The sequence below is a fragment of the Priapulus caudatus genome, unplaced genomic scaffold, assembly GCF_000485595.1.
Source record: "Priapulus caudatus unplaced genomic scaffold, Priapulus_caudatus-5.0.1 Scaffold27, whole genome shotgun sequence".
In the NCBI taxonomy this organism is placed as follows: domain Eukaryota; kingdom Metazoa; phylum Priapulida; class Priapulimorpha; order Priapulimorphida; family Priapulidae; genus Priapulus; species Priapulus caudatus.
Genome location: NW_014577088.1, coordinates 1,212,388 through 1,225,734, shown reverse-complemented (window position 1 = coordinate 1,225,734; position 13,347 = coordinate 1,212,388). Strand labels below are relative to the sequence as shown.

The 13,347-nt window shown below is 40.0% G+C and overlaps 1 protein-coding gene across 1 annotated transcript in view; it reads left to right on the top strand.

The window, feature by feature from the left end:
- Positions 1 to 4,640, top strand: part of LOC106814746 (acyl-coenzyme A amino acid N-acyltransferase 1-like) — a gene marked incomplete at its 5' end in the record, with an annotated part of 6,089 nt that extends 1,449 nt beyond the window's left edge. Inside the window, 5 exon segments of the mRNA XM_014819096.1 lie at positions 229 to 315; positions 642 to 730; positions 1,066 to 1,150; positions 3,362 to 3,566; positions 3,684 to 4,640. Coding sequence (XP_014674582.1) covers positions 229 to 315; positions 642 to 730; positions 1,066 to 1,150; positions 3,362 to 3,566; positions 3,684 to 3,814 — 597 coding nt within the window.
- Positions 4,641 to 13,347: the final 8,707 nt, after the last annotated feature.

The following is a 13,347-nucleotide window of genomic DNA, read 5'->3' as shown; positions in this document are numbered from 1 at the left end:
ACAGTATAAATCCTTAGTAATTTTCTAACTGTAAATAAGTAGCATAAGACAAGTAATTTTGTGTGAAACAAATTTGATGCGGTATTTTTCGATTTCATACTTCCACACCTGTCGCTATATTCTGCACTTGCACTCCATTTCAACTTGGACACTTCTCTCCATGCCCATGTAATGGCTCATGGCCCTTTCGCAGAAGTAACTCTCAGATGTTGGCCTCTATTATTATAGGAAGCTGTTGATGGTCAGTTAGTCATCCACTGTATTGAAAACGGACATAGGAACAATAGGCGTTTCTCTCGGTGGGAAATGTGTACTGTGCATGGCAGCTTACACAAGAAACAAACACAAGGTTGATCAAGAGTTACTATCAAAACAATATAAATATGTTTAGCTATGGCATAAATACCATCGATCATCAAATGTATAATATATTTATATATGCGTGTGTGCGAGTGTGTGCGTGCGTGCGTGTGTGCATGTGTGCATGCGTGCGAGCATGTGTGTATACTATATTATCAGGCATATATATGTTCATGATATCATGTAATGTGGGCTATTTTATTTGTGTGTGCAATGGTTTCAATGGGTAGGCATTGTGATGGTTAGGTGTTAATTATTGTCCGTTGTTGTTTCTTTTGCAGATAAAGGCCGTGTTTGCATCAATGACTTCTATCCACGGATCCATTTCATACACTATGGGGATAAGCCTTTTCCTAAATAGGAGGATATTGTAGTTTTTATTGTTTATAATACTTTATTCAACTCCTTATATTACATCTACTACAATTCATTTTACTTTACACACAATTTTACACTAACAAATTGCTTCTATAGAATGTCATTTGTATATTCTAATCAAGGAGCATATTTAAACCTCTCATTCTAAATAAGTTAGCATATTACTAAGATAAAGATTAGACCTCTTAGTAGTAGACCATAGACCATGTGGAAATTTTTCTCAGTAATTGACGTAAAGTTTCCAACCACTTATGAAAGCTGGGTTATGCAACCCTGCACTAACTTCTACTTTACTAGTGTGACTATAGTTCATTCTGAACATTGCAGGAACACCTACGAGCTGAAACACCACCCTGAAGGTGTATCATTTCTGGAATTCACTGAAGACATCCATGATCATAACCTAATAGCTGTAAGATATAAAACCTCCAGTACAGCTAGTTTTTTTAACTTTCATAGTTAGTTTCATAGTTAGTTTATAGCCGTTTTTAACTTTGTATACAGTGAAGCGTTGAGCTAGCTAACAAATGGCAAAGACCGGATACAATAGCGTAATAGCAAGTGTCCCATCTATATGTATATGGTCTTTGCCAATGAGAAGTGATGTAGTTCACCGACTGTATTCAAAAGAGGGCGGAAAGTACACTAGAAAAATTTAATTAACCTTGAGTAGGAGAGATAAGTTTGTGAATATACATTAATTATTATTAGAGATGGTGCACATCTGATGCAACATTTCTTTTCGTGAATGTAAACAACAGATGCACAGGAGCCTCCGGGGGAGCACTCCTATATATTGCATGGTAGTATGTGCCGCGGTTATGACCCCCCTTTTCACCTCAAAATTTCCGCACCGTAGATCCCTCTTTTCACATATTTCCCGTCCCGAAGCATAGTCCTACTTTTTACTGCACTGGCGACCCCACTTTTCACATATATCCCGTCCCGGAGCATAGGTCCTACTTTTTACCGCACCGCAGATCCCCTTTTTCACACATTTCCTGTTCCAGAGACCCCGTTTTCACATATTTCCGAGTCCTAGCGCAATCAATGTCTACGTTTTTCCAGCGTTCCGGAGACCCTCTCGCACAACATGCCACTCCGAAATCATGCTTTCCAAGCAACCCTAGTTCCAGAGACCCAATTTTGATGTGCTGTTAGCTACGGAGCCCCCAATTCAATTCTCAGATGGCCATACACCCTATTTTGGTACGGAGTGGCCCCACCCCCGATGCAGAGCACTATTAGCCACACTCTCAAAACTAACATCCAGTTTGTTCTGGTTTTTTAATTTCCCATATTTCCATCCAGACAGACCATACAGACCAGCGGGCACTTTGTGCGGTTGCTTTCGTTAATGTCGTTTAAATGGGGGTCATTGTATACGAAGTTCTACATTATTGTAGCTTTATGTACGTATTTAGGAGACCATGCATTCAATTTTAACATTTACAAGTGTAGGCTAGCTACTGTATGTATCAATACTCTCTGTGTGTGAATGCTTCTTTCCAAGTTTAACTGGCCATGGTTTATTGGCGACTCTTGCTTGCCAATGACTCACCTTGCTGCCCATATTGGAAGGCTGTGAGCTCGTGTAATAGCACGTGTGACTGCGTATAGTGTCAGTTGGTTTGATACGACAGATACGCGTTGCAATAGCACTTAAGCACAGACAGATATAGTTAATGCTAGTAACACGAATTGCTCGACGGTAACTCTATCTTTAATAAACAGCATCAACAATATATAAACACATGTACGAGTTACATAGATGGCCTACGCAAGCAACCAGTAATAATACGATACACATTTACAATACATATCTTTATACAACCAGGCACATACAGAAAAGCGACTGGTTTACAAATGCCATAATATTTACGAGCGTGAAGTTCTGCGCAGGTCGGCAGGCAAGCAGGCAGGTCCTCAGTCAGTGATGCTCGCAACGGTGACGTAGCGTAGTGGATCCCAGCAGGTGAGAGCAGCGCGGGTGCCTGACAGCGTCTGTCAGCACGTGGAAACTGTGTCTGCATTTCTGTCGAAACTGTTCGTTATTTATACTACTGAGAATGCGATGGCCTAGCGTGGTTCAAGCCTTGTGACGATGGTGGTGAAGACGTGTTTTTTCCGTCATCTTCAACATTTATGGGTGACTGAGTGAGAAGCTGTGGACGCTTCTTTGAGTTCTGGTGTGTGGGAATCGTCGGCAGGTCGATTCATGTTCTCATTATTTCCCATAGTTCACATTTGTCGCGACGTTTCGTTGTTTGATCTCATCAGTGCGCATGTGACATCGAAGCTGGACGTGTTTTCTTCGGCCTTGTGTAGGTGCTAAGTGTCACTCGTTTACTTGGGATATTCTGTGTGCACTTGTCACTCGATTACGTTCTGCTAATTGTCGACTAAATAACATATAGACGTTATGCTACGTTAAGGGGGGGCACCCGTGTCGCTCGCTGGCTCATGTTACCTTGAGCTATTTTGACTAAAATAACTATGACCAGTGATTGCTGGCTTTATTAACGACCCGTGTCGCTGGGTTTTTATACTAGGTTAAATAATTCGATATCTACGTCATTACACCCATTCTCATTAAACTGACATAGTTTCATTTCTCGAACAGCTGGAACGTGCACAGGCAGAGATCCTATTTATTGTATCTGGGGATGACAAGTCCGTCATGTCTGTAAAGGAGACAACTGCTGTCACTGATAGGATGAAGCGGCATGGCAAGCATAACTACGAGATGTGCGTGTATCCCGGAGCTGGACATCTGGTCGAGCCTCCATACTCTCCTCTGTGCACAGCCTCTTATCATGCGACCATGGGTGAGTTATACTCGGACGTACGACAGTCAGTTACGATCAAGCGCTGTTTGCCGACTTGTGAATTAGTCACAGTATATTGTAATAATGTTGATTTTTGTTTTAATTTACTATTAAAAGGCTTACAAATGGCATGGGGAGGGGAACTGAAAGCACACAGTTTTGCACAGGAAAACAGCTGGAGGAAAATTCAACAGTTCCTCAGGAAGAATCTGCAGCAGGATGGGGTACAAATTTCCAGCATGCTGTAGCAGCTTGAACTATGAATGAATATCCTTCATTCATAACACATTCAGTGCCATATTCTACCTTAATCTAAGTGCATTGCTCAAGGAAGCTGGAGTAGTCGATAGCAGGCTAGTTCTTGACTTCATAGAGATTGATTTAGAGTTTAATGCGTCACCCACAGGGAAAGCCTACAATGTTTTAATCACCTTTTGTGGGTGCACGTTATTTTTTGAGTTAAGTGAACCACCTATAGGAAAAGGCTACAGTGGTTTTATTCGCATTTTGTATAAGTGTATGTTAGTATTTAGTTTAATGTACCACCTTTAGGGAAAGGCTAAAATGTTTTTATTCATCTTTTTAGGTTTTATTGATTGTCAAATGTTGTGATATAATGGGATTATCTTTAATATGATGAATTTTATGTATCTGCTAAAAGCTGTATTCCACAAAGTTGTGAGGGCTAACACAATTCACCATAAAAACTCAAAGGTTTTGAAACTATATAGCTAAAAACCATTATTTACATAGTCCCACCATCAAAAATATAAAGAAAACGAATGTCTACATATTGCTTTGAAATATTACAAATAATGTTTAGGAGACATTAACATCTACTGTTAATATTAACCTTTAATACTGTTACCAAAGATCATGAAAGATCGTTCATGATTTTTGCTGTTACGAACTGTTAGATAATTTACTTACTGTTGGATTTAAAATGTCTTTAAAAAAATATATGGTTAAGTAGATTAACTCTAATAAAGCCCATTAGAAAAGTAACATTAATTTATTAGTTGATTTGCTTTATGTGTCAATATATAGAGTTGTGTGACAACAAACGTTTTGTAATGTGATTTACGTAAATTTTACAGTATTTTACAGTATGTTACAGATACTGCATGGAATTGCAATCTAACTTGTTTTAAGTGATAAACGATTTATATGGGTTAGATTATGCATAACTGGCGTAATACAAGAGTAGCTCATTATTGTTACTGGATAACGACAATTTACTTTACTAGCATCTCACTTTTTATGTTGTCATTTTCATGGTAGCCTTATTTAAGCCTAATCATTATTTAGGCTTACACGGCTTAGCACACGGCATTGTATCCCACGTGACTAAATGTAAGCAGGTAATTCCAGGGATGTAAGTGTTATAGCAGTCTCTAATGGGAAGGGTTGAATTTTTTACTTTCTAATTGGAAACTTGCTATATAACACCTTTTGCAAATAGTTATAATAAATGTATAATGTTGTAACTATTTGACTAGCTTTATGCGTGCTATTATTATTAGCAACATTTATTCCTCACAACTTCAATAAACTCATGCGTTCGTTTGCTGTTTAGTAGGGTGGCTGTACAGGAGTCTAACGTTTATTTTTGCTAGGTTATGACCATGAATTATGGTATAATCCATGATTCATATATCCAATATGAAGTCATTATATCAGGTTTGTCAATATTAACTCCTGATTATATATATATAATATATATATATATATATATATATATAATATACTAAACGTTATTTCTCGTATGCAATCTAATATTTATATATGCTGTTAAGCTAGTGAGGTGCGTTATGTGGTGTTGGTCCAAGTGTTTATTATCGAATATATTCCCAGTTTTCTGTAAGAAAGTGCTATATAACAGAAAATTACAGTATTTTTGTTGGAATATTTACACAGCGGTCATAATTGTTTATAATATATATCGATAACGAATGAATAAACTTTTTCTCACTGTAAATAAACTGGCGCAGATTCACACTGATAGACAGACAGACTGACAAATAAGTACGGACGGACGGACAGACAGACACACCCGCACGCACACACATGTCATCAAGAGTAGATAATAACACATTGTGTTATTATCTACTCTTGATGTCATGCATATATCCCACTTCACTTCTGCGTATGTCAACGCGAATCGCAACCACACCCGCAGGAGCAGATGCAATAATTATTAATTTTTTAGCGAATCTTTATCCTAACAGAATAAAGTGTTTCGTGTTCGTGATGAATTTCTGCGGCACAACAGCTAGGTCCGTCGACACAGATACCATCATGTTTGCTTTGCTGTTAGTAAATATTTTCCACAGTTATAACAATGGTAATGAACGCTAACGGCTTTTCTAACTCGCAATGGTCAAACGCTGTGTCGTGGTTCTACTGTCAACATATTTGTCTAACGTAACGGAACTGCCTCTATGGTTTATGCTACCCTGCGTAAATATTGCACGATTTATGAAGCAAATGAGGCTTGCCTTTTCCCCTGCACTACTAAAAGAAACGTGGCGTTCTTCGTGCAATTTAGGATCGGCGTGGTGAGATTTCTTTTGAAGAATGTAAGCCCTCCCTGTACCATACACTAACAGAACAAGAAAGCGGTGTCTTGGTGAAAATCCATAAATTACTGCTTCGGGATGAATAAGTCTCACGCACTACTTACATACCAATCCAACCAGGGTCGTAGGCTGAGCAAATTCCTGGGGGGGGGGCAATATTTCATGACTCGTTGTGTAATGATGAGTGACATGCGCAGCTCTTGGTCGACGTCCATATTGTTTAGTAGGGGTGGGTCTGAGACGAGGCTTTCACGGATAAGTGACAAAAAAATTACGTTAAGGTTATTTACAATCTATATAGCTATCAGGGGCGCAAATCCAGGGGGGGCAGGGGGACATGTCCCCCCCACGAATTTTCAGAGGGGGGACGTCATATCAAATGTCCCCCCCCACGATTTTGGAAGCACCATGATTTTGTGTGTAAGTGTGTGTGTGTGTGTGTGTGTGTGTGTGTGTGTGTGTTGTGTGTGTGCTAGAGCGTCAACGATTGGCTTCTTTCCATTTTTTTCTTTTTTGCCAGCTTTTATTTCATTCAAAGTGCATTGAGAGCATAATAATGATCATGGCACAACTTGAAAAAATGTTGTCTTGATAAATTTAGTACCGTTTCTTTTTAAGCACGTTTTTTTTCTTATATCAAATAATTCTTATGCAGAAATCATCAGAGAAGTATGTTTATGAAAGTTTAGGAGATATCACTCACATTAGAGCACTGATTCAAGATTAAGCTGGGAACACGAGCTATATCACGCAAAGAGGACACTGAGTACTGAGATCGGTTTAATAATGTAATTTTCTTGCCAAATTGATGATAATATATACACCATATTATGATATGACTGGACCAACAATAAATAACGGACCATTATTTTGTGATCAGCCTCACCAAATGATTGGTTTTCTGCTTTTTGTTTTCTTGATGTTTAGACTGCTGTGGACACCCTTTTCGTAATCTATTACAAACCAAATGCATGTGTGTGTGGTGTGTGTGTGTGTGTTGTGGTGTGTGTGTGTGTGTGCGTGCGTGCGTTGCGTGCGGCGTGCGTGGTGGTGTGTGGTGTGTGTGTGTGTGTGTGTGTGTGTGTGTGGTGTGTGGTCTGCAGGGGCGTGTACAGGGGGGTCCAGGGGGTCCGGACCCCGCGCTCGCGCAGAAAACGCATACTGAGGGGGAAATTTCAAAAATTTTCCGTGGGAGAGCCCACCCAGACCCCCCTTCGCGATACCTCGCTAGCTAGTCCCCCCCACATTTCAAATGGATTTGCGCAGCCTGATAGTATAAGGCTAAACGGCATGCAGTGCACCCTTCGCAACTCAATATACCACTGCCACAATCTAGCATATTTTTAAAGGTGGGCAGGTAGCTCGGGGAAATCCAACGCGAATGGCAGAGTCGTAAACAGTGTATGCATTGAAAAGACCGGTAAATGATATATATATATATATATATATATATATTAAACGTTATTTCTCGTATGCAATCTAATATTAGATATATGCTGTTAAGCTAGTGAGGTGCGTATATGTGGTGTTGGTCCAAGTGGTTTATTATCGAATATATTCCCAGTTTTCTGTAAGAAAGTGCTATATAACAGAAAATTACAGTATTTTTGTTGGAATATTTACACAGCGATCATAATTGTTTATAATATATTTCGATAACGAATGAATAAACTTTTTCTCACTGTAAATAAACTGGCGCAGATTCACACTGATAGACAGACAGACTGACAAATAAGTACGGACGGACGGACAGACAGACACACCCACGCTGCCACGCACACACATGTCATGCCTATATCCCACTACACTTCTGCATAATTATGTCAACGCGAATCGCAAACCACAACGCAGGGAGCAGATGCAATATTTTTCTTTTTTTGCGAATCTTTATCCTGACAGCAGGGCTCGTGTTTGTGATGAATTTCTGCGGCACAACAGGTCCGTCGACACAGATACCATCATGTTTGCTTTGCTGTTAGTAAATATTTTCTCCAGTTATAACAATGGTAATGAACGCTAACGGCTTTTCTAACTCGCAATGGTCAAACGCTGTGTCGTGGTTCTACTGTCAACATATTTGTCTAACGTAACGGAACTGCCTCAGACTATGGTTTATGCTACCCTGCGTAAATATTGCACGATTTATGAAGCAAATGAGGCCTGCCTTTTCTTCTGCACCTAAAAAGAAACGTGGCGTTCTTTGTGCAATTTAGGATCGGCGTGGTGAGATTTCTTTTGCAGAATGTAAGCCCTCCTTGTACCATACACTAAACGCGAAGAAAGCGAGTGTCTTGGTTAAATCCATAAATTACTACTTCGTGATGAATAAGTGTCGCGCACTACTCTAAGGAAGGCTTTCGCAGCTTCCCGTTTTCAGGTTCTCGGTTTAGCAGGTGCCGTAGTGGCACCCGTTTTAAGGGTAGTGTCAGGTTGCGTCGATAGATAACAGAAACACAGTATTATGAAAACTACTCTTCGTGCGTCTATTTCAGCCTAATCAAACACAATCCTACGATACTACATAGATGACTACATACACATAGAATCGTAACCGAATATCAGTAACCTCGTACCGTGAGACGTGGATCGCGAAGTAGCTCGGCAGGGGTGAAGTTGGAAGGTAGGAGGTAGGCGGGGAAGGTGGCAAGGAGGAGTATAGAAGGAATAGGATCAGGAGCAGGGGGAAACCTGGACCGTGCTGCGGAAGGGATGAGAGCCGAGTTGTTACCTGGGGAATAACCATGGCAGATCGGCCCTCGAGTTATTAGTGTACTCGGAGGCTAAGGGCGTGGTGTATAGTGATTACCTGCGGCGTTCTATTATTATTTATTACTTGGAGCGAAGAGGTGTGTTGTTTGTAGTGATTGCATTTGGGGAATAGTGTGAGGCGATATATTTACTCCCTGCGGGAGCGTGCGCTATCCTACACTTGCCCCGGGGTTCCAATCCCGTCTCTGCGCATATGTCCTACTTTTTTTCGCACGTTCCGGAGACCCCTCTCGCAAACATGTCCACTTCCGGAACATCATGCTTTCCAGCAAACCCTAGTTCCAGAGACCCCAATTTTGATGTGCTGTTAGTACCGGAGCCCCCCAATTCCATCTCTCAAGTGGCACATACCTACCCTATTTTGTACGGAGTGCCCCCACCCCGTGCAGGAGCCTATTAGCACACACTCTCAAAACTAACAGTCCCAGTTGTCTGGTTTTTTTAATTTCCCATATTTCCATCCAGACAGACCATACAGACCAGCGGGCTTTGTGCGTTGCTTCCGTTAAATGTCGTTTAAATGGGGGTCTGTTATACCGAAGTTCTACATTATTGTAAATTTATGTACGTATTTAGAGACCTACATTCATTTTAATCATTTACAATGTACGGCTAGCTACTCGTATTATCAATATTCATCTGTGTGAATGTTCTTCCAAGGTTACTGGCCATGGGTTATGGCTGACTCTGCCTCTGCCAATGACTCACCTTGCTGGCCCCATATAGGGAAGCTCGTGAGCTCGTGTAATAGGCACGTGTGATCGTATAGTGTCCAGGTTCGTTTGTACGACAGATACGCGTGCAATAGCACTTAAGCCACAGACAGTATAATTAATGCTATAACCACCGAATTGCTACGGTAACTCTATTCTTTAATAAACAGCATCAACATAATAAACGCATACAGTACATAGATGGCTACGCAAGCCAACCAGTAAATACGATACAATACATACAATACATATCTTATACACCAGGCACATACAGACAAGCGACTGGTTTACAAATGCGACATGTGGTCACCCACCAGGAAACGCCTACAATGTTTTAATCACCTTTGTGGGTGCACGTTATTTTTGGAGTTTAAGTGAACCACCTATAGGAAAAGGCTACAGTGGTTTTATTCGCATTTTTGTATAGGTGTATGTTAGTATTTAGTTAAATGTACCACCTTTAGGGAATAGGCCAAAATGTTTTTATTCATCTTTTTAGGTTTTATTGATTGTCAAATGTTGTGATATAATGGGATTATCTTTATATGATGAATTTTATGTATCTGCTAAAAGCTGTGATCCACAAAGTTGTGAGGGCTAACACAATTCACCATAAAAACTCAAAGGTTTGAAACTATATAGCTAAAACCATTATTTACATAGTCCCACCATCAAAATAAAGAAAACGAATGTATACATATTGCTTTGAAATATTACAAATAATGTTTAGGAGACATTAACATCTACTGTTAAATATACTTACTGTTACCAAGATCATGAAAGATCGTTCATGATCTTGCTGTTACGAACTGTTAGATAATTTTACTTACTGTTGGATTAAAATGTCTTTAAAAAAAATATATGGTTAAGTAGATTAAACTTCTAATAGCCCATTAGAAAAGTAACATTAATTTATTAGTTGATTTGCTTTATGTGTTAATGTATAGAGTTGTTGTGACAACAAACGTTTTGTAATGTGATTTACGTAATATTTTACAGTATTTTACAGTATGTTACAGATACTGCATGGAATTGCAATCTAACTTGTTTTAAGTGATAAACGATTTATTAGTGGTTAGATTATGCATAACTGGCGTAATACAAGAGTAGCTCATTATTGTTACTGGATAACGACAATTTACTTTACTAGCATCTCACTTTTTATGTTGTCATTTCCATGGTAGCCTTATTTAAGCCTAATCATTATTTAGGCTTACACGGCATTAGCCCTTACACGGGCAATTGTATCCCACGTGACTAAATGTAAGCAGGTAATTCCAGGGATGTAAGTGTTTATAGCAGTCTCTAATGGGAAGGGTGAATTTTTATACTTTCTAATTGGGAAACTTGCTATATTAACACCTTTTGCAAATAGTTATAATAAATGTATAATGTTGTAACTATGTGACATAGCTTTATGCGTGCTATTATTATTAGCAACATTTATTCCTCGCAACTTCAAATAAACACATGCGTTCGTTTGCTGTTTAGTAGGGTGGCTGTACAGGAGTCTAACGTTTTATTTTTGCTAGGTTTAGACCATGAATTATGGTATATAATCTCATGATTCATATATTCAATTATGAAGTCATTATATCATGTTTGTCAATATTAACTCCTGATTATATATATATATAATATATATATATATATTATATTATATATACTAAACGTTATTTCTCGTATGGCAATCTAATATTTGATATATGCTGTTAAGCTAGTGAGGTGCGTATATGTGGTGTTGGTCCAAGTGGTTTATTATCGAATATATTCCCAGTTTTATGTAAGAAAAGTGCTATATAAACGAAAATTTCAGTATTTTTTGTTGGAATTTACACAGCGATCATAATTGTTTATAATATATCTTCGATAGCGAATGAATAAACCTTTTCTAACTGTAAATAACTGGCGCAGATTCACACTGATGACAGACAGACTGACAAATAAGTACGACGGAGCGGACAGACAGACACACCCACGCTGCCACGGCTACACACAATGCCATGCCTATATCCCACTAACTTCTGGCATACTAGTCAACGCGAATCGCAAACACAAACGCAAGGGAGCAGATGCAATATTTTTCTTTTTTTGCGAATCTTTTATCCTGACAGCAGGGCTCGTGTTTGTGATGAATTTCTGCGGCACAAACAGGTCCGTCGACACAGATCCATCCATGTTTGCTTTGCTGTTAGTAAATATTTTCCCAGTTATAACAATGGTAATGAAATGCTAACGGCTTTTCTAACTCGCAATGGTCAAACGCTGTGTCGTGGTTCTACTGTCAACATATTTGTCTAACGTAACGGAACTGCCTCTATGGTTTATGCTACCCTGCGTAAATATTGCACGATTTATGAAGCAAAATGAGGCTTGCCTTTTCCCCTGCACCTGAAAAGATAACGTGGCGTTCTTCGTGCAATTTAGGATCGGCGTGGTGAGATTTCTTTTGCAGAATGTAGACCCTTCTTTACACCATACAAACTGAACGCGAAGAAAGCGCGTGTATTGGTGATATCCCATAAATTACTACTTCAGGATGATAAGTGTCACGCACATAACTACTAAGGAAGGCTTTCGCAGCTTCCCGTTTCCAGGTTCTCGGTTTAGCAGGTGCGCGTAGTGGCAGCCTGTTTTAAGGGTAGTTCAGGTTGCGTCGATAGATAACAGAAACACAGTATTATGAAAACTACTCTTCGTGCGTCCTATTTCAGCCTAATCAAACAAAATCCTACGATACTACAATAGATGACTACATACACAATAGAATCGTAACCGAATATCAGTAACCTCGTACCGTGAGACGTGGATCGCGAACGTAGCTCGCAGGGGTAAAGGTGGAAGGTAGGAGGTAGAGCGGGGAAGAGGTGGCAAGGAGGAGTATAGAAAGGAATAGGATCAGGAGCGGGGGGAAACCTGGACCGTGCTTCGGAAGGGATGAGAGCCGAGTTGTTACCATGGGGAATAACCATGGCAGATCGGCCCTCGAGTCGTTAGTGTTCTCGGATGGCTAAAGGGCGTGGTGTATAATGATTACCTGCGGCGTTCTATTATTATTTATTACTTGGAGCGAAGAGGTGTGTTGTTTCTAGTGATTGCATTTGGGGAATTAGTGTGAGGCGATATATTTACTCCCTGCGGGAGCGTGCGCTATCCTACACTTGCCCCGGGGTTCCAAAACGTTAGGAGCCGCAAATTGTGGCGATGAACGGTTGCGACATCACGTACGGAACGCAGTGATGGTGCAACGCTATCGTAGTAGGACGGGTCGTCGGAGTGGTGGATGTGTGCGGGAAACGCGCACAGGGGGTATACGTGCTGTGCGTGAGGAACGTGCGAGAAGCCGGTAGTGGTATGGTAATGGTATACAGTATACGCTACACGCTGAACGCGATACGGTGTCGTATATGAGACGGTACGGTACGGTACAAGACCGTTATGGTTACGACGTTAAGGACGCTATAAGTGCGCCAGTATTTGTTCGGTTTTGTTTTTTTAAGTGTTTTTTTTTCTTCCCTATGTCAGCACTACGTTTATGTGCTGCGATACCGTCAAGACGTCCTTATAGAAAGCGCGGCAATACACGAGATACGTCGAAACATTAATACCGCAATACGTGAGTACCTGAATACGTCGACATACCAATACATCAATACACATCAATATACATGACCATATACCGTCAATACGGCAATACGTTAATATACATGAAATCACGCT